Source organism: Rattus norvegicus, chromosome 3 (genome assembly GCF_036323735.1).
Source record: "Rattus norvegicus strain BN/NHsdMcwi chromosome 3, GRCr8, whole genome shotgun sequence".
Lineage (NCBI taxonomy): Eukaryota > Metazoa > Chordata > Mammalia > Rodentia > Muridae > Rattus > Rattus norvegicus.
In genome coordinates, this window is record NC_086021.1 from 172,082,004 (window position 1) to 172,109,463 (window position 27,460).

Consider the following 27,460-nt stretch of genomic DNA (forward strand, 5'->3'; position numbering starts at 1 on the left):
GGGGATGGACGATGAGCAGAGATAGAAAACAAGAGTGTAAGGGGACCGTGCCACTCACACTGGTGTGGCCGGACATGCCCTCCCTAAGGAGGTGACAGACTGAACTTGGAATATGAGGAGCCATGCAGAGAACCAGAAGGCTCCCCAGCCATAGGTACAGCATGTGGAAGAGTCCTGAGGTATGAACAAGGAGAATGGCATGAAGCAGCGTGTGTTTGCTGGGCAGAGGAATGGTATGATCTAAGTTTTCTAGAAGCTTCCTTCTTCTGCTTCCGGACAGAGGGGGACTTCACAGATATCTTGCTTTTCATAAATACCTGAGCAATTCACATTGCCAGATGCCCGTTAGACACAAGATATGGAGACGAATAATTCATAGAATGCATAATCTGCTCCCCTCACACATGCATGTTTCTTTAAAAAATTTTAAGGCATCACTTTAAAGACAACCTTATTCAGTACTCCCTGTAAGATCACTTCAGGGTCAGCAAGATAGTTCGGGTGTAAGGTGCCTGCTGTTGAGTCTGAGTTCAATCCCCAGGATCCAGATAGCAGAAGAAGAGAAATGACTCCCCAGAGTTGTTCTCTGACCTCCACATGTGGCAGAGGCAGTCAGGTCTCTGTGAGTTTTAGACCAGCCTGGTCTAAAAAGACTGGCCATGCTGTATAATATGATCTGTCTCAAGCAAGGAGGAAGTGACTGCAGTCTAGATAGCCCCAGCCTCTAAAGGCCAGGACTGCCTCCCACACATACCTCTATGAATAGCACAGTTTTTGACCCATGTCTGGCATACACCGTGGGTTTGTAAGCATTATGTACACTAAAAGGTCTTCATGCCAGGAACTGTGATGTGTGAGAACATTCTGGCTTGAAGTTCCAGACTTCTATGAAGACAGAGCCCTTCCTTCCAAAGAGGAGCTTGTATCTTAGAACATGCCCTGTGACTCTTTAGATTAAATTATGCTGTGTTTGCATAAATCAAACCTCAGGAAGGCCATGCCGATGGAAGGAATTATGGAACGGTTCAGAGTGAAGCAGACAGAGGGAGGACCCTGCCAGAAGGGAAGCGGGGTTAGGAAAGAACTGGGGAATCATGTCCAGGATTCACCCCTCACTTCTGGGTCTCGGGAAATCTGCAGCTCTTCTTGGGCCTTTAGTCCTCATGTCTTCGTTAGTGAGTGGGTTTGCTCTATTTCTCTGAATTGCATTCTGGAAGAGACAAGATGTATTAATGCTCGTGGAAGTTGGAGTCTGTCTTCAAGCCCCCTCCCCCCTCCACTTACTCTAGCCTTCTATAACCAGTTCCGCAGCCTTGCTCACAGAAATGCCTCCAGAGCCTGGTACAGTATGGGTGCTGAGATCTAACTGTGAAAGGCACCTGTGCTGAAGGGAAGAATGTAGGTTGAGATGATGTGGAGGGTGAAATGACAGAATGCTCTCTTGGCTGAGCAGACTAGCCAGAGCTGCAAAGGTCTAACTAGTTGGTGGCCAATAGTGGGTGCCAGTAGGGGAGCAGCTATGGCGAGGACTGCTTCTGACCAGTGTCTTCTTCCCGCAGCTCGACATAAAGAACCACATGTTCTTCAGTCCCATAAATTGGGATGATCTGTACCACAAGAGGCTGACTCCACCCTTCAACCCAAACGTGGTAAGCAAGCACAGGGGTCTCTCCAGATTTTGGCTTCTTGATTCCCAGGGCTGGTAAAATCTAGGCCAACTATCTTTATATAGCTGGTAAAGCCAAGGACTGGAGAGTCCCATTGACTTGTGCAAAGTAGCAAGAATCAGAACTCGCTTGAGCCCCTGGAGGCCAGTTCGGCCTTAGGAGGATGAACCACTGATTGCTTCTTCATGTTTCAAATCCAGCACCGGAACCCCACAAAGCTGATACAATGTATCAGCCTTCAGTTTAAGATCCTCCCATGCAGTCTTCCAAATACTGGGATTACAGGCACCTGTCACCATCACCCAGTGCCTGTACAGATTTTTATAGTGTTCTGTGTCACAACAATACACCCAGGCAGAGCCATATCTTTAGACCTTTTCCTAATGATAAAAGTTACATGTATGTCTTGTACAAAGTGTGTCTAACGAAACTGAGAGCAGCAATGGGGAAAGACTGGGTATCTCACCAGACAACAGAAACCACCGTTGGCAGACCTCCTTCCACACCCAAACACTACCAGGATTCATTCACTAGTTACATTTTTCCTTTGTGGAAGTTCCTGCCCACGAATATGACACTAGATTTATTTTTTCCTTATTTTTCCAGGAGTCTAGATACTATCTCACCCCATGTATGCCTGACTGGCTTCAAACCAAGTACTGTGGCCAGCTAGCACCAGTTTTGTGTGTGTGTGTGTACATACATACATACATATACACACACATACACATTTTTTGAGATGGGGATTCTGTATGTAGCCCTGACTATTCTGAAATTCACTATGTACAAGTCAGAGATCCACCTGCCTCTGCCTCCCAAGCGCCGGGATTAAAGGCAAGCAGCACCACTCCTTGCATGGGATTATATTTAATTCAATGCTACATCGGAAATGAGCATGAATTTGAGGAGGGGAGCTGCAAAAGCAGGCAACTTCATGAGGATGACAGAACAGTTGAAGGTGCCCACACAGGCTAAGGTTTGCTTGCCCTGTAGAGAGGAAGGACTACACCTGCCAAGACCAACAATGGTGAGACTCTTGACAGTGGGATTCACACACCACTGGGGTGTTTGAAAACAAGGGCTGCTTCTGCCCTTGGCCTGATAGCACAGATGTGAAGCTATGAGCATGTGACTAAAATCTCTACAAATACAGTCTCCAAGACAAACCTAGACCAAGCCCCCTCCGCCCCAGGCTTGCTCTTGAGACAAGATCATTTGATGATGTCTGGATGTTTTCTCCTTCTGGAGTTTTCTTTGCTGGACTATTTTCTTCTCTTTGATACTCAGGGTTTTTTTTTTTTTTTTTTTTTTTTTACTTTTTTTTTCCTTTTTTTTCGGAGCTGGGGACCGAACCCACGGCCTTGCGCTTGCTAGGCAAGTGCTCTACCACTGAGCTAAATCCCCAACTCCCTGATACTCAGTTTTGAAGAGTCGGCCTTGTCCACCTCTGACTGGTCTGGCTCATCCTGACTAACAGAAAGACTGCAGACTCCAGGGCTCACGCAAGGCCACCAGTCCGAGACACTGCTTGTTGGGGACTAGGTTCTAGCACCAGGTTCTTGATTAAAAAAAAATGGTCAGTTAGGACCCAGTTAGCACAGGGTCCTGAGACATTACTTTCTTTTAAGATTTTATTTTTGTCTTGGGAATGGAACCGAGCCTCACATGCTAGGCAAGGGCTCTATCAGTGAGTTACACCTCAGTCTTTTATTTCTTGGGACTTAAAGTGATAGCGAAGATAGTATGGTGACAGTTTCATGAACATTTGATAATAAAGGAACAAAGAAAGTCAGAAATCAAGGCACTCTTCAAATATTCTGGTGGAAACTACTCGGTATGTGGGTTGCAGCAGAATGGGAAGTCTCCGCCATAGGCCTTAGTGCCCCCTGAAGACATTCTTATGGTGTTTATACATTCCAAAAGTTTTATCTGTTAGCCACAGGTCAGACAGAGGTGGGCTAAGGAATGACGATAAGGGAGAGGAGTAGCAAATGATAGCCCAAGGTAAATTGTAATTAGGCTCTAGACCTGCAACATTCCAACCTCCCCATAATTGCTGAGGTTTTAATCAGGTAATCAGACCGACGGGAAGTACAGTTCCTATCAGGAATGTTGGTTCACAAGAGGGAATGCTCCAGAATCCTAGGAAGAGATAAAGGAAAATATAAGGATGTATGGGCCTTCGAGGGAGACACGGGGGAGGACTCCTGGTTCTGCTACTACTGATGAGACCTTGTACACACCTCTTTAATACCACATTCTTCATTTGTAGAAACTGGAAACTATTTGGTTGTCAAAAGCTACCTAGCTAATGGTAGGCAAGGAACATGACAGGAATTCACATTCTGGTCTAGGAACTCTGAGACAGGGCTGGACCACTGCACCCTGTGGCCCTTCTGAGAAGCATGGCTCGTTTATTTCCTCAATCCAAGACCTGCATGCTAAGGTAGACCTGCAGATCCTTCCACTACTCACTCACCGGCTTATGTCATAAACCCCAGGAGAAGCGTCTCCTCTATAAGAACACAGTATTGCTTTGCTCCTGCCCTCTAAAGGACAATCATTTTTTTTTCCGGAGCTGGGGACCGAACCCAGGGCCTGCGCTTGCTAGGCAAGCGCTCTTCCACTGAGCTAAATCCCCAACCCCCAGGACAATCTTTTTAAAAAGATTTTATTTATTTATTTGAACTGAGTCCATGTGTAGGAGGATATGTGCATGCAGGTACCAGCGGAGGCCAGAAGAGGGCAACAGATCCCCTGGAGTTGGAGTTACAGGTGGTTGTGTAGCTTTTCAGAGGGTGCTGGAAACCAAACCTAAGTCCTTTGCAAGAGCACCAAGCACTCTTACCTGCTGAGCCATCTCTCTGGCCCCTGAACAAGCTTCTACCTGGAGTCTATGGGTTTTTCAGAGTATACCAGGCCAGCATCTCTCTGTGGTGCCTCAATCTGTGGCTAGCAATCAAACAGTTGACGCCGATGGTCTGGAATTATCTCACTTGTGGTTTTCTCCTGAGTCCTCTTCACCTCCATCAAGCCAGTTCTGAGTTTGTGTATACAGTGGCCCTAGAATATCAAGAGAGACAACCCCCAACTTTTTTCAAACCTGATTGGGCAGTCAAATGACTAGCCCGTGTCAAAAAGATAGAAATATATATTCTATCCCTTTAGTGAAAATGGAGAATCTATTCTCTCTCTCTCTCTCTCTCTCTCTCTCCCTCTCTCTCTCTCTCTCTCTCTCTCTCTTTCTCTCTGTCTCTCTCTCTCTCTCTCTCTCCCACCCCTCAGGGTTTAACTATGTATCCCTGTCCCTGGCTGTCCTAGAACTCTTCATATAGGTAGACCAGTAGACCAGCTGGCCTGAAACTCATAAGGAGCCACCTCTCTGCCCCACTAGTCTTTGGATTAAGGGTGTACAGCCAGTATGGCCAGCATTGTGTCTTTTTAAAGACAATATCTTATGTACACCTGGATAAGCTCAAACTTACCTTGTTCCAAGGATAACCTGGAAGTTCTGATCATCCTGCCTCCCCCTCCCAAGAGCTGGGATTTCAAATGTGCACCACCACGCTCAGCAGTTTGTCTGTGATTTTTTTTTCCATTTCCTTTATAGATCTCCCTCCGATATGGTCTAGCAGCCCAGTATCTCTACCACATTGCCTTATTTTGCCTCTGTTATCTAGGATGTTATCAGCCCTCTAAATGATCCCCCTTACTCTCCTCTGTCATATGTTTTCCTTGAATGTAGAGGTTTCCTCTGCTTTGTCCTCCCATATCCCTGGTGATATGAGCTGAGCATACGGCAAGCATTTAAAACATATACATGAGGGGTTGGGGATTTAGCTTAGTGGTAGAGTGCTTGCCTAGCACAAGGCCCTGGGTTTGGTCCCCAACTCCGAAAAAAAGAAAAGAAAAAAAAAGAGACATATGCATGAGTAATGGCCCATCTGAGGATGGTGTGGAGTGTGAGACAGTGACTCTTAAATAGAAAGGACCAGGAGGCACTGAGACAGGAAGGCCTGACACCCCTTTCCCAGCTCTGGAATCCTTAGTTGGCTCTGATCCCTGCCTCCCTTCTTATCTTTGACTTCTATTGGCAGGAGGGACCCGCTGACTTGAAACACTTTGACCCAGAGTTCACCCAGGAGGCTGTGTCCAAGTCCATTGGCTGCACCCCTGACACCATGTCCAGCAGTTCTGGGGCCTCAAGTGCATTCCTCGGATTCTCCTATGCACAGGATGATGATGACATCTTGGACTCTTGAGAGCCAAGTGCTTGGAAAGCCACCAAGCCCAGCTGGGACCTGCAGGAACTACCTTCTGCTGCACTAAGACACGACGAGTCCCGAAGAAGTCAGATGCAGTAGCTCAGGGAAGAGGGGAGCATTTTCCATCCCATAAAAGAACGGTGAAGGGTTCAGGCTGGCTGACTAGGCTCCCGAGTACCCAGCCGTCTGCGGTTGAGACTTGCCCTTCTTGAGAAATGACTTCTGTGCTTGGTTTTTCATTTTTGGTTTTGTTTGTTGTTGCTGAGGCTGTGACAAAGTATGCAAGAAAAGTAATGTAAAGAATATCTATTTGGGCTCACAGTTTCAGAAGGTTCAGCCCATAGTTGGCTGATCCATTGCTGTGGTCTTTAGCCGAAGTTGAGTCATCTTGCTGGAAGGAGTGACTTACCCTATGCCTAGCAGGAAACAGAAACTGAGTCTGGGTTGGGAATAAGATACCTTCTGATAAGATATTTCTGAGTGACCCACTCCCTTCCAGTGGGGCCAATGTCCTAGTTATCACCTCTCCGTGCTATAAAATTACAAATCTGTGAATGGACTAACTTGCTGAGGAAGCCTGAGCCCCTCCCTCATTGCATAGTGATCCAATCAGTTACGAAAGGCCTTATCAGCTGAACACCACAACCTTCAGAAAACACTTCAGATCAGAAGCACGATGGCTTTGAATATTGGGTTACGAGACCACAAAGTGGCCTGCTGGTCACTTTTGTGTTCTAAGCAAGAGAAAAGGAGGAACGGGACAGAAGTGGGTTGCCCGGAAGCCCGGTCTGGTGGCTTCCTTTAGTGTGTCATAAATTCTCCAGCTCTACTGGAATAGAGCCTGGGCACAAGCTACCTCTCTTAGTAAGAGGGTTCGAATGCTGAGGGAGAGGGGAGAATGTGGCGGAGGCGACCGGCACTCTGGGAGAGGACCTCTTGGTAGCTGGATTTTTATTTCTGTGTATAAATTGATGAAATGTAGTGAGCCTGTCATGTGTTGCCTTCGGTTTCACATTGCTCTGTGGGTGGTGTCTTTGTTTGAGGTGGCATTAAACACACTGGATATTTGTTACTGGGTATGGTTGCCTCAACAACTTACAATAGTCAAGGAATTCCCTACTTTTGAGCCTCTGTCTCGGAACGGGGAGGGGGGTGATAACCTCCATTTAGAACTGCAGGGAATGGTAGATTCTGCCTCATCCTCCTCTTAGCACGAGTGAGGCTTGTGGTCCAGAGATGCATGTGTGCCATAGCTGGGCCCAAGGATGGGACTGTAAACAAGGGCCAACAGTGCAGACTGTAGCAGCCTCGAGCTTTCCTTCGAAGATTTCAAAGTCTTTAACACACTCCCTTTTTACTTAGTTGCCCAAAGTCAGCCTCAGAGCTTGTCTCTTGGACAAGTTGTAGAGCTGATGTCCATATCTGTTAGCGGTCTTCATCCAGATGACCCTAAGGTCATGATTACATCCCCTTCTTTCTCCAATGAAAAGACAAGGTCAGGAAAACTGCTCCTGTGGCTTGGAAGCCACACTACTATCAGGCTGGGATGGTGAACTATATTTGACCTAGGGCTCTACCTTGTAACCTTTGTCAGGTCTATTCCTCCCTTGGGCTCTCAGGGCCAAGAAATAAGTTAGCATTTCTCATGGTGGATGGGAATAGTGCACATGCCTGGAAGACCAGGGAGGCCAAGATGTGTGGATCTGTGAGTTCCAGGGCAGCGTGGTCTACAAAGTGAGTTCCAGGCATTCAGGGGGGCTCAATGAGACCATATCTCGAAAAAAGAAATTCTCTTAGAATAAAGCAAGAATTGGCTAGAACGAACCAGAGAGTGATAAAGAAGGGTCTTGATGAGACCCTCACTCCAGGTCTGGGCCTGGTTATCAAGTTCATGTGCTTTACCTTAAGGGCAGAGCTGATCTTGGAGGCCAATACCCTGGCTAGCAATTAAGCTGTAGGCGTTCGCAATTCATCATTTCAGAAGGTAATTCACTAGCCAGACTTGGGCATGTGACGTGTGCTCAGGACACTGCCCATGTGGGGTACATTATTCTCCTTCATTTCTTTCCCACTGACTCCTGGCACATACTTCAGGGCAGCCCTGTTAGCCCGCTGGATTGGGGACAATGGGAGGACTTTCTTCGAATCAGTGTATGCTGGTGATTTTTACTGTCTTTTCCTCCATACTTGGTCCTACTCCTTTCCTCTCAGTGTTGTCCCCTTTGTCCCTGCTCTAGGAATTAAGAGGGGAGGCAAGGGTGGGACACATAAAAACCACCATAGAAAGCACCAGTAACACTGTTCTACTGGAGATCAAAGCTCAGGCAAGAATTACTCTTAAGCTTTGATACTGGAAAGGAACTGATTTTTACCTTACCTAGTGTGGGTTAACGGCTAGAGGTGGGGTCCACGGAAGGGACAAATCTTCCCTCTTACAGAAGGGGGACTGTCAGAAACCTGAACATGCTGTCAAAAGTCCACAGTTAGCTGGTTCTGCTCTAAGATTTTAAAGTTACCAGGATAGAAAAATGAACAAATACACTATGAAATTGATTGTGAGATGTATATCTATATATATTAGAATATCCCATTTAAAATTTGTATTTGTGGGGCCTGAAGAGATGGCTCAGAGGTTAAGACCACTGGCTGTTCTTCCAGAGGTCCTGAGTTCAATTCCCAGTAACCACATGGTGGCTCATAACAATCTGGTACCCTCTTCTGGTGTGCAGTCTTACACGTAGGCAGAACACTGTATACATAGTAAATAAATCTTTTTAAAAATTTGTATTTGTGTGTGTGTGTGTGTGTGTGTGTGTGTGTGCATAAACATGCCACAGAGTACTTGTAGGGGTTAGAGGACAATTTACAGAAATCGATTCTCTATTTCCATTATGTGGGACTCGGGGACTTAACTCGGGGTGTCAGACTCAGCCTTTTCACCCACAGAGCCATATCAAAGGCCCCATCCCAATTCCATACAATCCTCAGAATAAACCTTTAGGATCTATTTTCAATTTTCGTGTAGAACGTACTCAGATCAAGCAGCATGCCCAAGTTTGCCAGATACAAGTCATTTTCAGAAACTGGACTTTGGAGTAGCTGACTCTAAAACTCTCGAGCTCCTTCTGCAACCCAGTAAGGAATGCTCTAGGAGGAGCTCTCATTCTGGTGAACTAGCACTTCCAGTACACTTACTGCCCAAGTCCAGATCGCGTTCATTTGCATTAATTGCACACTGCATTCAGTTTTGCAGCACTCCTCTAGAAGAGTCTCCAGGCTGGGGATTAATTTAATGGTACAGCTCATGATGTGGAAGGCACTGGGTTTGATCTTCAGTGGGAGAGAAGAGATAGTTCTCCTTCACACTCTTTCCCATTTTCTAAAATCGTCGTAACCACAGTTTTGAAAGTGCCAGACAGGTTGTGTGTTTTAATATCCTAAACGCATAGTGCTCTTTTTAAGACAAGGACGAAAATCAAAACTGCTGGGCTTCCTACATGTACTTGCTCCAAGCTTTGAGGTTGCTGCCGCTTTGAACACAAATCCACAGCCCTCTCGGTGAAGTGTCTGCTGATGCAAGCATGTTTCCCGTTACCATGACAATCATTTGCACAGGCAAGTACCTCTGGCGGAAACGCTTCCCCAGCTCCACTACATCTCCGGCGCCTCACAACTCCCCACGCCAGTTTCTACTTCTAAATTTTGGTAAGATCTAGCACTTCAGGTCTCCTGATAACCACTCTGTAGGTACCTGCTCCGAGCCTGACCATAAGCCCAGTGCCCGTGTCCTGGCTAGGCCGGGGCGTGGCTTGCTGCAGCAGTCTCCGCCCACGGGAAGGCCGGAGCTCGCGGCCTGGGGACCTACCATCTTTATCGGTCTTTAATAGCAGTTGTTAGTAAATGAACAAAATGAGCTTCTTATTGAAAAATTACTCCTTAAGCTTGGAGACATCCCTCACCGGGGAAGAGAGCCAGTCCGGCGCTAGCCCCGACCCCTACCCAACAGCCCCCTCGAGTTCCCTGCCACCTGGCACAGCCCTTCTGTCGCTCTGTCGTCATCGCACCGCGACGGAAGTCGCTCGGGGCCGGAGCCACGCCTTCTCGGCGCGCGGCCTTGGATACCTGGCGGCCTCTGGCCTCAGGTAAGGAGAGGTCGGGTTGTACGGGCCGCCAGGTCGTTGGGCTGGCTGGAGATGATGATGGCCTCGCCATGCCGCTCTGGAGACCCCTAGGCCAACCTTGTGGGAATCCCGAGGTCGGTAGAGGTAAACTGAGGGCGCGTAAATGGGCTAGGAGCTGGTCCTGGAAATGATGTAGAATTTCAAGCTCCTCAGACTGCGCGAATTTGTCGTAGTCTTGCAGAGTATGAAAAAAAACCCTGGGCGAGGAGTCGTCAAGTCAGACTCAGCTATGATTGCAACCACGCTTGTTTTTGTTTTTTCGTCACCCTGGCAAAATTTAATATACCTTGCTAGGTTATTGAAGAGAAAATAAGAGAATGGTTGGACAGTGTTACCCAAATATTGTTTTAATATTCTTGTTTTTACTGATTTTTAAGCTTTATCCTATTCTTAGGGAAACTCATTTCTAATTCTAATAAGACGGGGCCCCAAATATACTGCTCCCTCAGAAGGTGGTGGTGGTGCTAAACTATAATAAACTGTTACCGCAAAGTGTATTCTTCCGTTAAGAGCAATTCAATACTCAAGGAGGGTTACTCACTTTTCCCAAAAATCTGCTCCCGCCCCAAATACGTCTCAAAGGTATATGTATATATATGTATATATGTATATATATGTGTGTGTGTGTGTAAATATGTATATATGTATGTGTGTGTGTATATATATATGTATGTATTATATATCCCAGTACTGCCTTGTCCCCCACTGAGGCCCTGTGGGCCCTTAAAAGTTGCTGTGGCAGCGAAGACATTTTCTTTGATGGTAAAGCATTTCCACACATTACTCACATTCCCATAAGCAAACCTAACCAAACTTATTTTTTAAAAAAAGACATGAAAGTTGAGAGAAGACTGGGAAGAAGGGAGTTACTGGGAGGGGACAAGAGTACAAAGGGAAATGGATGGTACAAACACATTTTGTGCATTCATGAAATTGTCTCATTAATAGGTGCTAATAAAAGTCTTAATAAAAAGGAATTATATCACAAAAGCCCAAGAAAAAAACATCATCAGAAACACTTAAAAATCCTACCACAGGGAAAGCTCTTCTAGATGCATCGTGCCATCCAGAAGCCAGAAAGAGAAAGATTAGTTCTTTTGGATTAATAAAATGGATGACCTGCAAAATTAAGTAAAAAAATTACTAGAACAAGACTAAAGGCAAATAAACTTTTGAAAACCTTGTTCGATGACTGATTAGAAAATTATAAAACCCCATGGAAAAAAAATGCCTTAGAGGGCAGACAGGAAAATGAGAAGAAATACAAATGGCCAATGGCCAGTGTGGTAGTTTCCCCTTATCTGTAGCAGCTATTCTAAGGTGCCTGGGACTACAAACAGTATCAAATCGTGTGTGTGTGTGTGTGTGTGTGTGTGTGTGTGTGTGTGTGTGTGTATGTTTATTAGAACTGATAGAACTGATAATACTGGGACTGGAGAGATGGCTCAATGGTTAAGAGCACTGGCTGCACTTGCAGAGGTCCTGAGTTCAGTCCCCAGCAACCACATGGTGGCTCACAATCCTCTATAATGTGATCTGATGTCTTCTGGCATGCAGGCATACACACAGATAGAGCACTCATAAGTGAATAAACAAATAAGCAAACTGATATTACAAAGCCAAAGTTAGATGAATAAAGTTCCTCTCAAAATACCTTATTCTAGGCATACCCTTGTGGTTGAGATAATACAGTGCCTGTGTAGCATTGAATAGAGCCCTATGATACCAAGACCATCCATCAACCTGGTTGACAGAATTGGTAACTGAGTGACTAATAGCTAGGTAATATGTATAGCATAGGCTACACAAAGATATGACTCATGTCCAGGGCAAGGTAGTGTAGGATAGTGTTAAGACTTGATCATAAAAGCTTGAAGGGACATACCTTTAATCCTACTACTCAGGAGGCAGTGGCTGAGTTTGAGGCCAGCCTAGTCTACATAGCTGGTTCCAGGACAGGCAAGGACACACACACACACACACACACACACACACACACACACACACAGAGAGAGAGAGAGAGAGAGAGAGAGAGAGAGAGAGAGAGAGAGAGAGATTGTAGAATGGTTCTTATTTCTAGAACTTTCCATTTAAATTTTCAGACCATATTTAGCCTCTTGTAAAGCTAGACCCCCTTGAAAAGCAAAGCAATGGATAAGGAGCCTTTGCTGTTTTGTTGATTAAAGATGACAAAGACTGGACAGCAATGGTGATGTGGAAACAAATGGTTAATGGAAATATGAGTTATCAGTGTTTTGAGGGGTCGTTTGTACATTTCTTTAACCATTCAACAGATAGTAGTCTAATGCTGCAAAATACACAGAGCACCACATTCATATGCTTTTAGGGAAATGGACAGGTGGCTCTCAGCAGTTAAGGGACATGCAGTAGGTCTGGCAGAGGACCCTGGTTTGGTTCCTAGCACTCACATCAGGTAGCATATAACTGTCTGTAAGTCTGCTTCTTCTAGGGAATCTGCCTTCTGGCACGTGTACGTGCACATACACATATATAAGTAAAATTTAAATGAGTGTAGCTGGGCATGTGGATGCAGACCTGTAATCCCAACATTTGGAGACAGAGGCAGGTGGGTCTCTGTGAGTTTGAGGCCAGCTTGGTCCACATAATGAGTGTCAGAACAGCCAGAGCTACATAGTGAGACCTTGTCTCAGATAGAGAGATAGAGAGATAGACATACAGACAAAACTTTAAAATGAATCTAGATAAAATTAAAAAACAAGTTTAGTTTAGTATTTTACTAGCAAAGAAAATTGAAAAAATTCATTAGGTTTATGATTGGTTTAAATAGTTGTATTATGTCCTTAAAACAGAATGCTATGTAGTTATTTGGAAAAATTGATGCATACATAAATGGTTGTCATATATACAAAGTGTTTTAGAATAGCATCCATAAATGATCTTATTTTAAAAAATAAACTGTAAGTTATGCCTAAAATAGTCTAGAGAGGTGTGCCCTACACTTGTGAGCAGTCTCGGTATAGGACAGGAGGGTGATGGTAGGCAAAGTCATGAAAGGTGGCAGGCACGAGAGCCGGTGGCACAGCCTGAGAGTTAAGGCGAGGTTCAGGCTGCATTGGGTTTGGCCATTGGTTTTCACTCTCAGCCTTTGAGAATCTTTAGGGTTTAGAGGTATGTGCAGCTGTGTGTCCTTCCCCAGCTTTAGAGGGCACTTTTAAATGCCTGCTTCTTTGGTTTGTCTTTTATCTCGAAGGTAACCATGGAGAAGGAGCTGAGGAGTACCATTCTTTTCAATGCATACAAAAAGGAGGTGTTTACCACCAACACTGGCTACAAATCTTTGCAGAAAAGACTTCGGAGTAATTGGAAGATTCAGAGGTGATCATGATCTTGGGCACTGTTTTCTGAGAGTTAATGGTGGCCTGATGGTGGACCTTGTCAATAGTTTGAAGATTAGTCAGCATATTACTAAGTTGCCTTCCAATAAAAAACAAAGGTTCATTATAATTATGCATATATAATATTTTAAGGTATCAGACAGTCTCTCCGTATTTTATACTTAACTTTGGCTAAGAGACAGACATATTTTAAGTTTGTTTAACACTTAAGCTTAGGGAAGGAAAAGTGAGAGATAAATGAAAATGTCTTTGTTTTTCAATGTGCTTTCTTTAAATGTCTTTCCCCCCTTGTGGTCACGAGGCTGACCCTCATACCCTACACAGGCTATACAAGTACTCTACCACTAAGTTACAGCTTTGGTTTTGTCTTTAGTGAGTGAAAACATGTAGTTGTATGAGGTTAAGTTAGAGCCAGGCTTTGTGGCCTGTGCCTTGGGTCTCGGCACTTGGGAGGTTGCAGTAGGACTTCACAGTCAGACTTGGCTACATCTTAAGTTTGGGGCCAGTCTGGGCTGTAAGTCTCTGTCTTAAAATATAGATAAAGTAATGGAAGAGTTGATTGAATTTGGAAGATTTCTTTGTACTTTAGGTGGGGGTTAACTTGAACTCTGCTTATTGGGAGTTTCTGAACATAGGCTATTCTAAGCTTCTGTCTCAACCTTTATGGTTCTAAATAGTCAAAAGGCTACATAACTCATAAATTGGCTTAAATTATGGCTCTAACTTATTTTTAAAATCACTTTCCAGCTTAAAAGATGAAATCACTTCTGAGAAGTTAATTGGGGTGAAACTATGGATCACAGCTGGACCAAGGGAAAAGTTTACTGCTGCAGAGGTAAGGAATGTTCATGCAGACACCAAGGGAGGCCAGGGGCCAGCAAGGGTCTGAAACCATGAATTTGAGAAAGTCTTATACTGTCCTATGACCATTTAAGTGGCTAGCAGATTTGAAGTATGATTTGAAGTTAATACGTTATTCATGGTGTAGGTATTTTAACAAAAATCCTTTGACTGTATTCCTTGTCTTTTCCTTTCGTAGTTTGAAGTCCTGAAGAAGTACCTTGACAGTGGTGGGGACATCCTTGTGATGCTGGGAGAAGGGGGAGAATCCAGATTTGATACCAATATTAACTTCCTTCTAGAAGAATATGGAATCATGGTTAATAATGGTGAGTGTTATCTTACCACATTTTATTTGTTGGTTTGTCGATGAGTGTGCCGCATGTACGTATGGAGTTTGGGGACAACGGGGTGGAGTGTGCCTCGTGGACCTATGGGGGTTGGAGACAACGGGGTGGAGTGTGCCTCGTGGACGTATGGAGGTTGGGGACAATGGGGTGGAGTTGGCTCTCTCCTTCCACCCTGTGGATTTCAAGGTTCAGCCTCAGGCTTTCAGGCCTGGTGGCAAGCACCCCTACTCACTGAGCCGTCTTCGGTTCGATAATTATTAAACAAAGGAATTGATTGCCTGTTTAGTATTTTATCATTGCTCTCTTGACCTGCTGGTATAGTGGGAAAAACCTCTTGGTGGGTAACATGGTTGGACATTCTGAGCTTACAGTAGACTGGACCTTTGAGAAAATGGAAGGTCTTTGGACAGAGTTCTAGTTTTGTTTTTGTTTTTGTTTTTTTTTTCATTACAAAATTTGAATGAGTTTCTATGTCAGGTTTGTTTCTAATCTAAAATGTATTTTCCTGTTTTGCTCCATAAGATGCTGTGGTTAGAAATGTGTATTACAAGTATTTCCATCCTAAGGAAGCTCTGGTTTCAGACGGAGTGTTGAACAGGTAAGAGTGTTGAAGCCTCCGCCCTTCACACACCCTCACTGCCACACCTTGCTTCTCAGCCCTCTTGCTTATTTATTTCTTATTCCTCAAATGATATTCTTCCAGCTTTGGAAAGCTGCTCATTTACCTTTGGTCAGGGTACCTTTCACTCCAAGAAAGAGGAAAGTCCATCCAAGTGGGATTAAACCATGTGTTACTGGAAAGCCTGGAAGCAGGGTAGCATGGAGTATGGACGGACTGAAGGAGTCACAGCATAAGGACCCCAGTGTTCTCAGATTTGCATTCCTCTTTGGGTAGCTGAAGATCTTGGTTTGTTTGTTTGTTTGTTTGTTTGTTTGTTTGTTTGTTAAAAGTCATTATTTTCCCCCTGCCCCCTTTTAAAAAGTTATTTTTAACTAGGTCTCCATTTGTAGCCCTGTCTGGCCTCAAACTTCCTGCCTTACTCTCTCCAGTACTTGAATTATAAGTGTGCGCTGCTTTAGCCAGATTCCAGCAGGTATTAACAGTTCCCTGACTCACGGCTACTTGCCACACTGTCTAGAGATAGCATAATATGATTTGGTCTCACCATTCCCTCAAGAGTAGTCCAAGGTTTGCTATTTGAGCCATCCCAGGCCCCGTGCCCACTGCGGACCGACCCTGATTTCCCCTCATGGAGACCAAGACTGAGTCAGCTTTTACTGCTATAGATCCTAACAGACGAGGGGCTTTGGGAATTAGGAAGTGAGTGTCTGAGATGGCTATATCTGATGGCTACTTCCTGTGTGGTAATTTACTCATCCCACACTTGAACTTGCTGCATGTGGGTACTCAGCTGACCTTGCTTATACAGTGTAGAATGTGGATCTCAGGTCACAGACCTTTCCTCAGGACTCAAGATGGAGGAACTGAGGGCCTGGTTATATACACCTGGGATCCCCACACTTAGTCTACTGTAGAGGACTGGTCTCATTTTGAGGCCAGCCTGGGCTAAATAGTGAGAACCAACCATACCATCCAGTGCTACATGGAAAGACTTCCTTCTCCCCTCCCTTTCCTATGTTCATTCTTGGAGAATTTCATATACTCTCCTTTGATCATATTACTCCCCTAATTCTTCCCCGAGCCACCCATCTTCTCACACCTCCCAACTTTGTGTCCTCCCTTTTGTAAGACCCTCTTCCTAAAGCACAGCAAGGGAACTGAACATTTATCTAGGTTTTTTCTCATGTTTTTTAGTCAGGTTCACATAGCCCAAACTAGCTTTGAACTCCCAATCTTTCTGCCTCTCTTCCTTACTCTCAAGTGTTGAGTGTACCACCACAGCCTGTTCATGTGTTCCTAGGGACTGAACCCAGGGCCTGGACCATGCTGGGCTAGCACTCTTTCAACTGGGCTATATCCCACCCAAGCCTGGGTTCCCGTTGTTACTGTCATTCTGTTGGTTTATTTCTGGAGCCTTGGCTGTACCTCAGACTCCATTGCTCTGTAGACCAGGCTGGCCTCCAACTCATAAGGATCTACCTACCTCTTCTTCCTGAGTGCTGAGATTAGAGGTATGCACCACCACTGCCCTGCTTTTTTGTTAGGGAGCCATTGTATACCTTTAGCCTTAGGTAGCCTAGAACTCACTCTGTAGGTCAGGTTTGACTGAAACTCAGAGATCCATCTGCCTTTGCTTACCAAGTACTGGGAGTAAAGGCCTGCACCACCATACCTGGTTCAAGCCTAATTTCTTTAAATTTTTGCAAATATCTGAGAAGAATGTAGGTTTGTGGGTATGCTTTTATCAATTTTTAAAAACCGCCAAAGTACAGAGTCCTTGTGTCTAGTACACATTTACTGTTGATAAAGGCAGTGTGATGTCCCCCAACCTTTTGCTTATTAGATTTTAATGTTTTTCTTTTAGAGAGATTAGCCGAGCTGCAGGGAAGGCTGTGCCTGGAGTCATTGATGAAGAGAACAGTGGAAACAATGCCCAGTGAGTGTTTCTGCAGCTCCCTGAGGAGGAAGGCACTTGCTCTCCCAAGAGTTGCCTTTTTCAAAATGAAGAGTTTTCTGCTTATAAAAGTAATTCTCACCAAAAGAACGCCAAACCCATTACCAACAAAAACCAAATTGGGAGCCGGAGAGATGGTTAAAAGAGCATACAGTTCTTACAGGACCTAAGGTTGGTTCTCAGCTTCCGTGTCAGGAAGCTCGCAGTCGCCTGCAGCTCAAGGCATCTGAAGTCCTGCTCTGGACTGTGGGTACTGTACACATGCATATGCACAGCTAAAACCAAAGGGAAACACTGTAATCATGACGATCTGAGGAACACAGAGGGTTATTTCTGTTGTCTTGTCCCTGTTGAGACTTACTCTGTGACTGAGTATGTGGTCAGTTTGTGGGATGAATGTTTTGTAGATAGCTGTTAGGTCTGTTTCAGTCACTGTGAGTTCCCTTATTTCTGTTTAGTTTCTGTCTGGATGACCTGTTCATTTGAGACTCAGGTATTGAAATCTCCCACTATTCATGTGTGAGGTTCACTGTATGACTTAAGCTTTAGTAATGTTTCTTTTACAAATACGGGTGCCCTTGCATTTGGGGAATAGATGTTAAGAATTGAAACATCATCTTGGTGGATTTTTCCTTTGATTGGTATGAAGTGTCCTTCCCCATCTCTTTTGATTAGTTTTCATTGGAAGTTTATTTTGACAGATACTAGAATTGCTACACCAGCTTGCATCTTGGGTCTATTTGCTTGGAAAATCTTTTTCTAACCCTTTACTCTGAGGTAATGTCTCTGGGTTGCCTCGTCTAGCTTTAATACAGGGGAGGTACCTAGTCTTACTACGACCTATATGCCATGCTTGGTTGATCTCCTTGAGAGACCTACCCTTTTCTGAAGAGAAACTGAGGAGATAGTGGATGGGAGGAGGGGAGGGAAGGAAAACTAAGGTTGGGATGTAAATAAAACAGAAACCCCGACCCATGACATAGCTCAAAAGGAAGCAAAGTAGTAATTCTGCACTGAAAATCTGTGCCCCTCCCCGAGAGGGTCATTGTATCTTATGAGGATGGAGTTTTCTAGGTCTTCCCTGAATATAATGATCTAAGTACTTTATTTTTTAAATGACGGGATTGGATTGGCTGCATTCTGACTTATCTAAGTAGTGATGGAGGTAGAGGTAATTGTCTGACCTCACATGTCTAATGTGTTGTCAGACTTAGATCCAGACCCACCTAGTAGGCGCCAGAGTCTTTTTTTTTTTTTTTTTTTTTTTTTTTTTTAATTTTAGACAAAGCTTTGTGTCACCGGCTGGCCTGGAACCTGCTATGTCGTGTGTGAGCTGGCCTCAGTCTCTTTGTGTCAGGCCGTGAGCACTGGGGTTTTACTTATTGTCTGTGCGGTGGATAGACACATGTACACTAGCATGTGTGTGGAACGTAGAGAAGAGCTTGCCATTCTTACTTCTGCCCTTCTGCCATGTGTGGGCTCTGCGGATTGGAGGCAAGTGTACCTGCGGAGCCATCTCCTGCTCTGAAAACCCACTGTGAATCACTGGTGTCTGCTTTCTTACAGGGCTCTCACCTTTGTCTACCCTTATGGTGCCACATTGAGCGTCATGAAACCAGCAGTGGCTGTTCTGTCCACAGGCTCTGTCTGCTTCCCACTGAACAGGCCCATTCTGGCTTTCTATCACTCAAAGGTATTGCTTCTTAGTTACGGGGTATGGCTATGTTGTTGAAGTAAAGAACCACTTTGTGAAAGGCAGGACTCTAACCCCAGTGCGGGGGAGAGGCACACGGAGCTCTGCGAGTGCAGTTCCAGGCCAGCCAAGGGCACGTAATGATGCCCTGATTTGAAAAGAAAAAACAGGGGCTGGGGATTTAGCTCAGTAGTAGAGCGCTTGCCTAGCAAACTCAAGGCACTGGGTTCGGTCCCCAGCTCCGAAAAAAACAAAAAAAACCAAAAAAAAAAAAACCAAAATAGTTGTAGTTTTCCTGTGAAGCATTTGCTTTTAATGAGGCAGCCGCTGGAGTCTGTTTCCCCACTGAACAATTGGGTCTATTTCTTTTTTTTTTTTTTTTTTCTGGTTCTTTTTTTCGGAGCTGGGGACCGAACCCAGGGCCTTGCGCTTCCTAGGTAAGCGCTCTACCACTGAGCTAAATCCCCAGCCCCAATTGGGTCTATTTCTATTACTCATAATTACGATTATCACACAGAATCCCCGTATGCTTCAGATGGTCCGTTGCAGGGCTTCGGTTTTTTCTTCTTTAAATTTTGTTTTGCCTTTATATGTATGTATGTGGTGTGGGGGATGCCTGCGCATGCATGCCCCAGGTATCTGCATGTGTGTGTGGGAATATGGCACATGTGTTCCATGGCACACAAATGGAGGTCAGAGGACGAGCTTGGAAGCTGGTCTTCACCTGGCCTGGGTTTGAGATGGTCTCGTTTCGTTCCTGCTGTGTCTGCCAGGCTAGCCGGCTCACAGAGGCCCAGGGATTTTCTTCTCTCCACCTCTACCCCGATGAGCACAGGGGAGTGCTGTGCTTATTTATGGACAGCTACCCCAGCTGGCTTTCTGTGGTGCTCACATAAGCACCTTCCCCACCAAGCGCTCTCTCCAGCTTCAGCTGCAGACGTTGACGATTTTAGTAGCAGTGTGGTGAAAGACTCGCTCACTGAGACCTAACCAACACTGGTGATCACCACTTTTTCATATTTATCAGAAAGGCAAAGATACTTTGTCATATTGTAGGGGGTGGAGGGATGGTTCAGTAGTTAGGAGCACTTGTTGCCTTTGCAGAGACCCATTCAGGTTTCAGAACCCACTTAGAGGCTCACAGCCCACTTGGGAGCTCAAACCTATCTCCAGTTCCAGGGCATCTGATGCCCTCCTCAGCCTGCAGACTCGTACATGCACTTGCTGCACATGTTTTCCTGTAGCTGAGGCACTCATGTACATAAATGAAAAATGGGTAAGTCTTTCAATAGAAATAACAGTAAAGGGAAATTGTTTTGATATTTTTTAAAAGTTAACTATCTGTGCATTGGCATTTATTGGTGTATCAGATGGATGCTGATGTGATAAATGATACAACCACTGTGTTTGGGATCTAAGTATCTGACATGGTTTTGTCACCAACAGAACCAAGGTTTTGGAAAGCTGGCAGTGCTGGGCTCGTGTCATATGTTCAGTGACCAATATTTAGATAAAGAAGAAAATAGCAAAATTATGGTAAGCTTTTTTCTTTTATCAAAGTAATGCACACTATGTAAGTATGACTTCCATATCATTAGAAAATCCTGATGAGGGTTGGAGAGATGGCTCAGCGGTTAAGAGAGCACTGACTGATCTTCCAGAGGTCCTGAGTTCAAATCCCAGCAACCACATGGTGGCTCACAACCATCTGTAATGGGATCTGATGCCCTCTTCTGGTGTGTCTGAAGATAGCTACAGTACACTTCTGTATAATAAATAAATCTTTAAATAAAAGAAAGTCCTGATAAGTATATATATTACTCATAATATGCTAAACATATTAGATGGTAGGCACTGACAATACAAAGTTGAGTCAGCCATAGCCTTGCTCACCGACAGTGACATACAGATGAGTTAATGTAGAAAAAGCATTGTTGAATTAGAGAAGTAGCTGACTCTGGGAAAGTGGTGAGGAAGAGGGGTCTCACTTGTAAATTGAGTAGCTTAAGCTCAGAGATGTGGTACATACAATTTCAGCATATCCCCCTTGAGCTTATAAATAAATGAGCTCTAAATAAATGGTTATTTTATTTGGCTTTGACAATTACTGGGGGGTCATCCCCTAATCTACTATTCTAACTGCAGGCCTGGCTACCTCCCCAGCGGTATACCCCAGATACTGCTGTTTCTCCTGGCCTTGTGCTCATGGTTCCTCTCCCCTGTGGTGGCTTCCTCCTTCTCTCTTGTTCTTTCTCTTTTCCCTTCCTCCAACCAGGTCACTCCAAACCTTTAGTCCCCCCAACCTCCCCCCCCAATTGGCTGCAGGCAATTTGATTTAACCCATAGTTATAAATCTAGGAACAAGGTTTGTACAACAAAAGCTTGTAAATAGGAGAAGTCACTCAATAAAAGCTTGTAAATGTGAGAATTTAGCATTACAGTACATAGCCTTTGACTAACCTCCAGAGCTCTGCTGGGGTTTCACCACTGTCGGGGTGGTACTCAGACCACCCTCTGTTGTGTGGAAGGTAGACAGGGAGAGGCCAACCGGAGGCAGGCAGGCAGGCAGGCAGGCAAGGATGCCAACTAAATGAAGGTGGTGACTAGTGAGGTGGTGAGGGTGGCAGCCTGGGTAGCAAGAGTTATGTATAGGGCTGATCACTGATGAGGAACCAAGTCAGAGTGTGGCTTTGCTATCAGCGTGGCGGGAAGAGCTCATGGCTTGTGAGGATGATAATGGGGAAGCAAGTATTTTCCTAGAACTGCTAGACCTGAACACTGGAACTGTAGCAACTCACCTGCCAGAGGAGGGTGTGTGCCTGGACTCTGCTAGTGGAATGAGCCCTTCTAGTCTTACAGTAGTGGGAGGTGGATTAACGGGTCTGCCTGGAGCTCCAGTGACTTTCACTGTGTTCTGAAACCTAAATGTTTGCTTTTGAAGGCTGGGTGTGTGTGTGTGTGTGTATATATATAGTATGTATGTATATATATTATATATATGTATATATAGTATGTATATATGTATATAGTATGTATGTATATATAGTATGTGTATATAGATGATTTTGTCATATTGCAGTTGCCAGAGATGAAAAGGTGTGTTTTTAAAAGTTTAGACTATCACAGTAAACAGAGGTGATTTTAGGATTGTGAACGTTTAGTAAGTTTGGACTTGTTACATGTTAGAATGCTCTGAGGTAAGTGGTAAGTGTCTGATAATAAAGGGAGCATTAGACTGAAGAACACCCATTAGCTGGCATACTCTTCTGTTTTATTGGGTTCTTATTACCTACTACACTTCTAACTTTCTCCACCCAAATCCCTTCCAACCCCGAACACTAGTTAGAAGAGAAAGGTTAGAGGGGAAAGGGTGTGTAGAATACTTTAGACTACTTCCTGTTGATTTAGGGGTGTCAGGTTCCTTGGGGCAAATCCAATTTTCTCGTTAGGATATCTCCAGTTTCTTCTTCTCTCTTTACTCATGACCACTTGACAAACCACAGCAAGAGGAACCAGCAGCAGAAGGAGCAGCAGCCGCCAGGACCTCTTGGGGCTCTCCCATTTATCTCCTCAACAGAGTCCCCACAATTAAACTATCTGCAGCTGGCACAGATCACATCCCTGCTAGTGCAGGAGGCAAATCATAACCACCTGCTGTGAAGCAGCCTCTTATCCCAGACCTACGATTAAAACTAAATTCTCACATAACATGACTGGGTTTTTAAACCAACATTCTCACTAGTTTCACAAGATTTTACCAATAGAAGGCTGATCATCCTATTTTGAATTTTCATTGTCCCCCCGCCCCCCATGATTATTCTGTCTGGCCTGACCTTCAGCATTCCCACGTAGCTAGGGCTCTAACTATATTTGTCCTCTCAAATGCAGGACGTTGTGTTCCAGTGGCTCACAACAGGAGACATCCACCTAAACCAGATTGATGCTGAGGACCCAGAGGTAGGAGACTGAACCATAGAAGACTGAAGTGGAAAATGGGGTCAGCCTCTTAGAAACACTTCCAAAGGAACAGAAAGATGTCTCTTAACTCACCCCTAAGACAGTTGGAAGAGGGGCTAGGGAGATGGCTCAGAGGTTAGGAGCACTGACTGTACTTCCAGAGGTCCTGAGTTCAATTCCCAGCAACCACATGGTGGCTCACAACCATCTGTAGTGGGATCTGATGCCCTCTTAAATGTACTCACATAAATAAAAGAAAGAAAGAGATGCTACTTGGGGACTATTTAATTAGTAATAAGATTGATTGAGTGCTTCCATATAAACACCAGGATTTAACGCTTGCTCTCTGGAAGATTGCTCAGCTAAAGGGATGTTGCCAAGCCTGACAGCCTTAGTTCAGTCCCAGGAATCCACATGATGGAAGGAGAGTGCCAGCCCCTACATATTGTCCTCTTACTGCCACGTGCACGCCTTGGCACAGGGGTCCCCACTCATACAATAAATAAACAAAGTGCAAAATAAATGCAAAAAGAGAGCAAGTTAGGACAACTAGTCATCGGGGAGCACTCTGATGTTTCTGTTTGGATGTCTAAGCCTTGAAAACTTTCTGAGCTAGGATTTCATGGAAGGCCTGTTTGCCCTCTCTGAGCTGTGTGCTGGGATGTGTCATGGTGGCGTTAGCCTCCTTGTCAGTACTCTCACTCTGCCCACCATCCTATCAGAGACTCAGTCTCTAAAGAGGTCACATGTTGCTGGGAAGGGCATTTATCTGCTTATTTTTTTATTTAAAAAAAGTTTGAGGATTGGGAGAGGTTGTTTGCTTGTTTTCCTTTGTTTGTTTGTTTGTTTGTTTGTTTTGTTTAGTCTGGGTTTCATGGCATAGTCTTGGCTAACCTGGAACTCAAAATGGAGACTATCCTCGAACTCACAGAGAACCTCCTGCCTCTGCCTCTCAAGTACTGGGATTAAATTGATCCTAGGGCTACAGAAAAAAAAAAAAAGTGAATATATCTTATTATTCCTATAATGCTCAGTCTAATCTCCTGTGCTAAAGCTAAAGATTTTGTGAAACAGGTCTAGCTGTTTGGTTTGTTTGTTTCGTGGTGGAGTTTCCTATATGCTAAGCTTTCAATGTCTGACCATCCATCGGGGTCCTTCAGATGACCAGAGCTTTTGTTGTTCTTTATTTGAGATGGAATGTCCCTGTATGCTCAGTGTTTGTCTTGAGCTCACAGCAGCCTTCTTGTCTCAGCCTCCTGAGTGCTGAGATCACAGGCTGTTCTGTCACATCTGGCTCCATATCAGGGCTTTTTTGTTTGTTTAAGTTTCATACGTTTTTTGGTTGGATAACCAGTTAGGGAGCTCAACCTTGGGACCAGCTAATTCTCCTGCTCTCTGCCGTTCTTTGTTAGAGATGGGACCCTGTAGGATTTGCCCCTTCCAAATGACCAGTCTATTGGTCTTGTCACCGTTCAGGTCTTATTTAGGTTGCTACTTTGTTGAGGAACCAACAAAGTCATAGCTTCTTACAGTCTTCTGCTCCCTCCTCCTGGAGCTTCCCTGAGCCTGAGCGCAGTTTTAAACTATTTCAGAGTGATGAGGTTACAGGCATACAGTAATAGGTGATGCATTCACATAGTTCTGAGTTAAGAAGATCATACACGGTGAACAGCCTTTCTTCTGTCTTTCAAGCATGCCCTTTTAGCATTTCCCTCACATGACATCAACTATAATGTCCCATAGGTTCTTCAGAGACAGTTGATACTTAGGTAGGCTCCTCTATGTGTGCACTCTCCTTCCCTCGTCTTTTATGCAGGTGATATTGCACACATTGTAAGTACACTATTTCACACCTTTAAAATTACTGTTGGAGCTAGACGTGATGGCATATACCTGCGGTTCCAGCATGCAGGAGACGGGAGCAGAGCCAGAAGAAGGCATCATGGAGCTGCAGCCACCTGACATGGGTGCTGGAACCAAATTCCAATCCTCTGAAAAGCTCTCAGCACTGAGCGGTGTCTTCCCTTGTTCATAGCGCACTGCATTTAACAGTGTCCTGTTGAGATGGAGATCCAGAGTGGAGATTTTGATTCTCCTGGTCTTTTACCATTACCGACTCAGAGTACATGTCAGCTCTGATTCTGAGCAGTGCTGGGGATATCCTTGGCTAGGGGAGAAGGACTTAGATGTGATGTGCAATGGGAGAAAGCAGGCCCAGCCCAGATGCGGGCGGTGTGTATGTTGTAGTGGGGGTTTATGAGCTTTCTCTTATCACTTCCAATTTCTCACTATAATAAAAAATAAAAAAGCTGTTCATTAAAAGGAGAATTGTTTTTGACAAAGTTGAAGTGATTACAAAGGATGTTGATGGATAAAGGTGGAGATGTGAGTACCTTTGAGAGCAAGAGTTGACTGCCAAGAATTGAAGAATGACCATGACAGTAAAGGGATACAGTCAGTCAGCCTGCCTCCAGCTGCGTTCACGGCGTGAGTCATTGGAGACTTGGACTCTGCCGGCCCAGCGAGCTTTGTTCTTTTCTGCATAAAGTGGTGGCTGATGGAAGGTTCAGTTGTCAGTGATGACTAGTGGGGGGATCTCTCGGCAAGCAAATAGAGTTTCTGTAGATTGAGACTCAAGATGGTAGATGCTCGACAGATTAAACTCCCATTTACTTGTGCTGAAAGGAACTCTCTCTTGGCTTTTAGATTTCCGACTACACGATGGTGCCAGACACAGCCACCCTTTCAGAGCAGCTCCGAGTGTGTCTCCAGGAAGGCGATGAGAACCCCCGTGACTTTACCACCCTCTTTGACCTGTCCATTTACCAGCTGGACACCACCTGCCTCCCCAAGGTCATCAAGTTAGTACTGAGGCTGCCTGGGCTGTCCACTGCACTCCACTCTGTTTGGCTTGAAAACATGAGGGTGGCGATAGTAGTTAGGTCACACAGGTGTAGCAGGATGACATTCTCAGATCTGTGGAAGCCAGTAAGGAAATTGGTGTTGGGTGTATGGATGACATAGGAGAACTGCTTTTGGTTTCAATTCTCTGTGTTCCAGGAACTGTAGGGCATTAGAGAGCCAAGCCGTTAACACTTTGCCAACAGCTTTTCTGGGTTAACAGAGTCCTGGTTCCAGGAACTTAGTAACAGATGTGTGTGGTTCCTTAGAAGCACTTAAACATGTCAGAAACCGCTGAGGCTCTTGGGGCTTGTTCATCACAGCCTATTAGGCACATGCTGGTGGCCTCTTTCTCCTGGAGATCCTTTAAAGCTCAGCTACACTTCCTAGCTCCACCCATCAATATTCTTCATCTACTTAGTTAGTGACAGACTGGTGTGGATTGTGTGTACAGCTTGGTGCAAAAGCGCCCACCTAACACGTAAGGCTCTCAGTTCTATTCCTGATACTGAAAAAAAAAATGTTTTGTCTGGTTTTGGAAAACAGATTAGAGCATGCACTTGTGCTAGAGGTCTTTCCTAGTTTCTCAAAGATTGGACCCTGGCCCTGCATCTCAACTGTTCCCTTGCCAGGACTTAGACCACATGGGAAAATTTCCAGGCCTTTGCTTAGACAATGGTGCTTGCCCCAGAGTGCCCTATCCCAGTGGATTCAGTTCCTAAAACCATTCTCATCCCAGACAGCATGCAGAGCACAGCTTAGCAGACACAGGTTAAAGAAGCACTGTTGAGCAGGATGTGCTGGTCCAGCCTTGGAATATCAATCAGCATGGGCTGTGGAGAGCCTGGAGGAGGAAGACTGAGTTCAAACTCAGCCCAAGCTACATAAGGAGAGTCATCTTGCCTGTCCTTAAAAAATCAGCCTTGGAAGCTACTTCAAGTCCCCACACCTATTACCTTCAGGAATTATGCCACAGTCTAAAAAGTGTCTTGAGGCCTAATAAAAAGAGTTGAGTACAGGGTCAAACGTGTGGCATGTAGGAGGCAGGTGTCTTCTCTTCTTGGGAATGTGTCCTTTTTACTATACGTAACTACGAGCTCATGCAACTCCTAGTCCACTTTGACTTTTCTCCTTATTCTGTTCCTTCAGTTGTTTGAGGCGGTGTCTGATTTGTCTTGAACCCATAATCCTCATTCCTAGGACAGGCTCTCCCTCTGGTCCTGAGAATACGGAGGCAGTGATTGGCAGCAGTAACTCAGCTGATCACCTCTCCACAGACACAGACCTCACTCCTGCCTCAAGTTGTCCCTCACTGGCATGTGCTTCTCTCACTTAATTTTGAAAGGCCACAGATATGAATCACATGTTCATGTGGGGCGAGGCACAGAGCTGCCAGGCCTATTCACATTTATGAGACTGGGATAGGAGGATTACATGTTCAAGACAAGTGAGAGTCTGTCTCAAAAAACCCAAGTGAATAGAAAAAGGAGACAGAGTAGACTGGACTAGGAGTTAGCTTGCAGAATTACCTTACAGTACAAAAAGACAGTGAAGACAGAGCAGAAGCCATAGCAGTCCCTTGAGCTTGGCCCTTGAGTCTCTAATGCCCCCTCACTGTTCTCCAGTGCGCTGTGACGATGAAGGACTCTAGCC

At 44.9% G+C, this 27,460-nt stretch overlaps 2 protein-coding genes and 1 long non-coding RNA gene across 6 annotated transcripts in view; 2 read left to right on the forward strand and 1 right to left on the reverse strand.

Moving 5' to 3' along the window:
- The window catches only part of Sgk2 (serum/glucocorticoid regulated kinase 2), a 25,376-nt gene extending 18,379 nt beyond the window's left edge, over positions 1 to 6,997 (forward strand). The window contains exons 13-14 of the mRNA NM_134463.1: positions 1,560 to 1,649; positions 5,765 to 6,997. Of these exons, the coding sequence (NP_604458.1) occupies positions 1,560 to 1,649; positions 5,765 to 5,929 (255 nt within the window). The 3' untranslated portion in view covers positions 5,930 to 6,997. The remainder of the gene's footprint in view (positions 1 to 1,559; positions 1,650 to 5,764) is intronic.
- On the reverse strand, positions 391 to 9,973 carry LOC120101778 (uncharacterized). Of its 2 annotated transcripts, none has more exons than XR_005502700.2 (3): positions 9,798 to 9,973; positions 4,516 to 4,730; positions 391 to 1,210 (listed from the first exon to the last, which is right to left on the reverse strand). It is a non-coding gene; the product is annotated as an uncharacterized LOC120101778 (long non-coding RNA). The 2 variants fall into 2 exon arrangements; XR_010065453.1 differs by having other exon boundaries at positions 9,684 to 9,961.
- The window catches only part of Ift52 (intraflagellar transport 52), a 24,907-nt gene continuing 7,034 nt past the window's right edge, over positions 9,588 to 27,460 (forward strand). The window contains exons 1-10 of one of the 3 annotated variants that reach the window (XM_063284213.1): positions 9,588 to 9,637; positions 13,346 to 13,470; positions 14,238 to 14,325; positions 14,530 to 14,659; positions 15,203 to 15,278; positions 17,167 to 17,238; positions 18,823 to 18,949; positions 20,396 to 20,485; positions 22,838 to 22,906; positions 25,613 to 25,767. In XM_063284213.1, coding sequence (XP_063140283.1) covers positions 13,352 to 13,470; positions 14,238 to 14,325; positions 14,530 to 14,659; positions 15,203 to 15,278; positions 17,167 to 17,238; positions 18,823 to 18,949; positions 20,396 to 20,485; positions 22,838 to 22,906; positions 25,613 to 25,767 — 926 coding nt within the window. In that variant the 5' untranslated portion in view covers positions 9,588 to 9,637; positions 13,346 to 13,351. Of the gene's footprint in view, positions 9,638 to 10,015; positions 10,188 to 13,345; positions 13,471 to 14,237; positions 14,326 to 14,529; positions 14,660 to 15,202; positions 15,279 to 17,166; positions 17,239 to 18,822; positions 18,950 to 20,395; positions 20,486 to 22,837; positions 22,907 to 25,612; positions 25,768 to 27,460 lie in introns of those variants that run through there. The other 2 variants (XM_063284211.1, NM_001308389.1) reach the window with 2 other exon arrangements.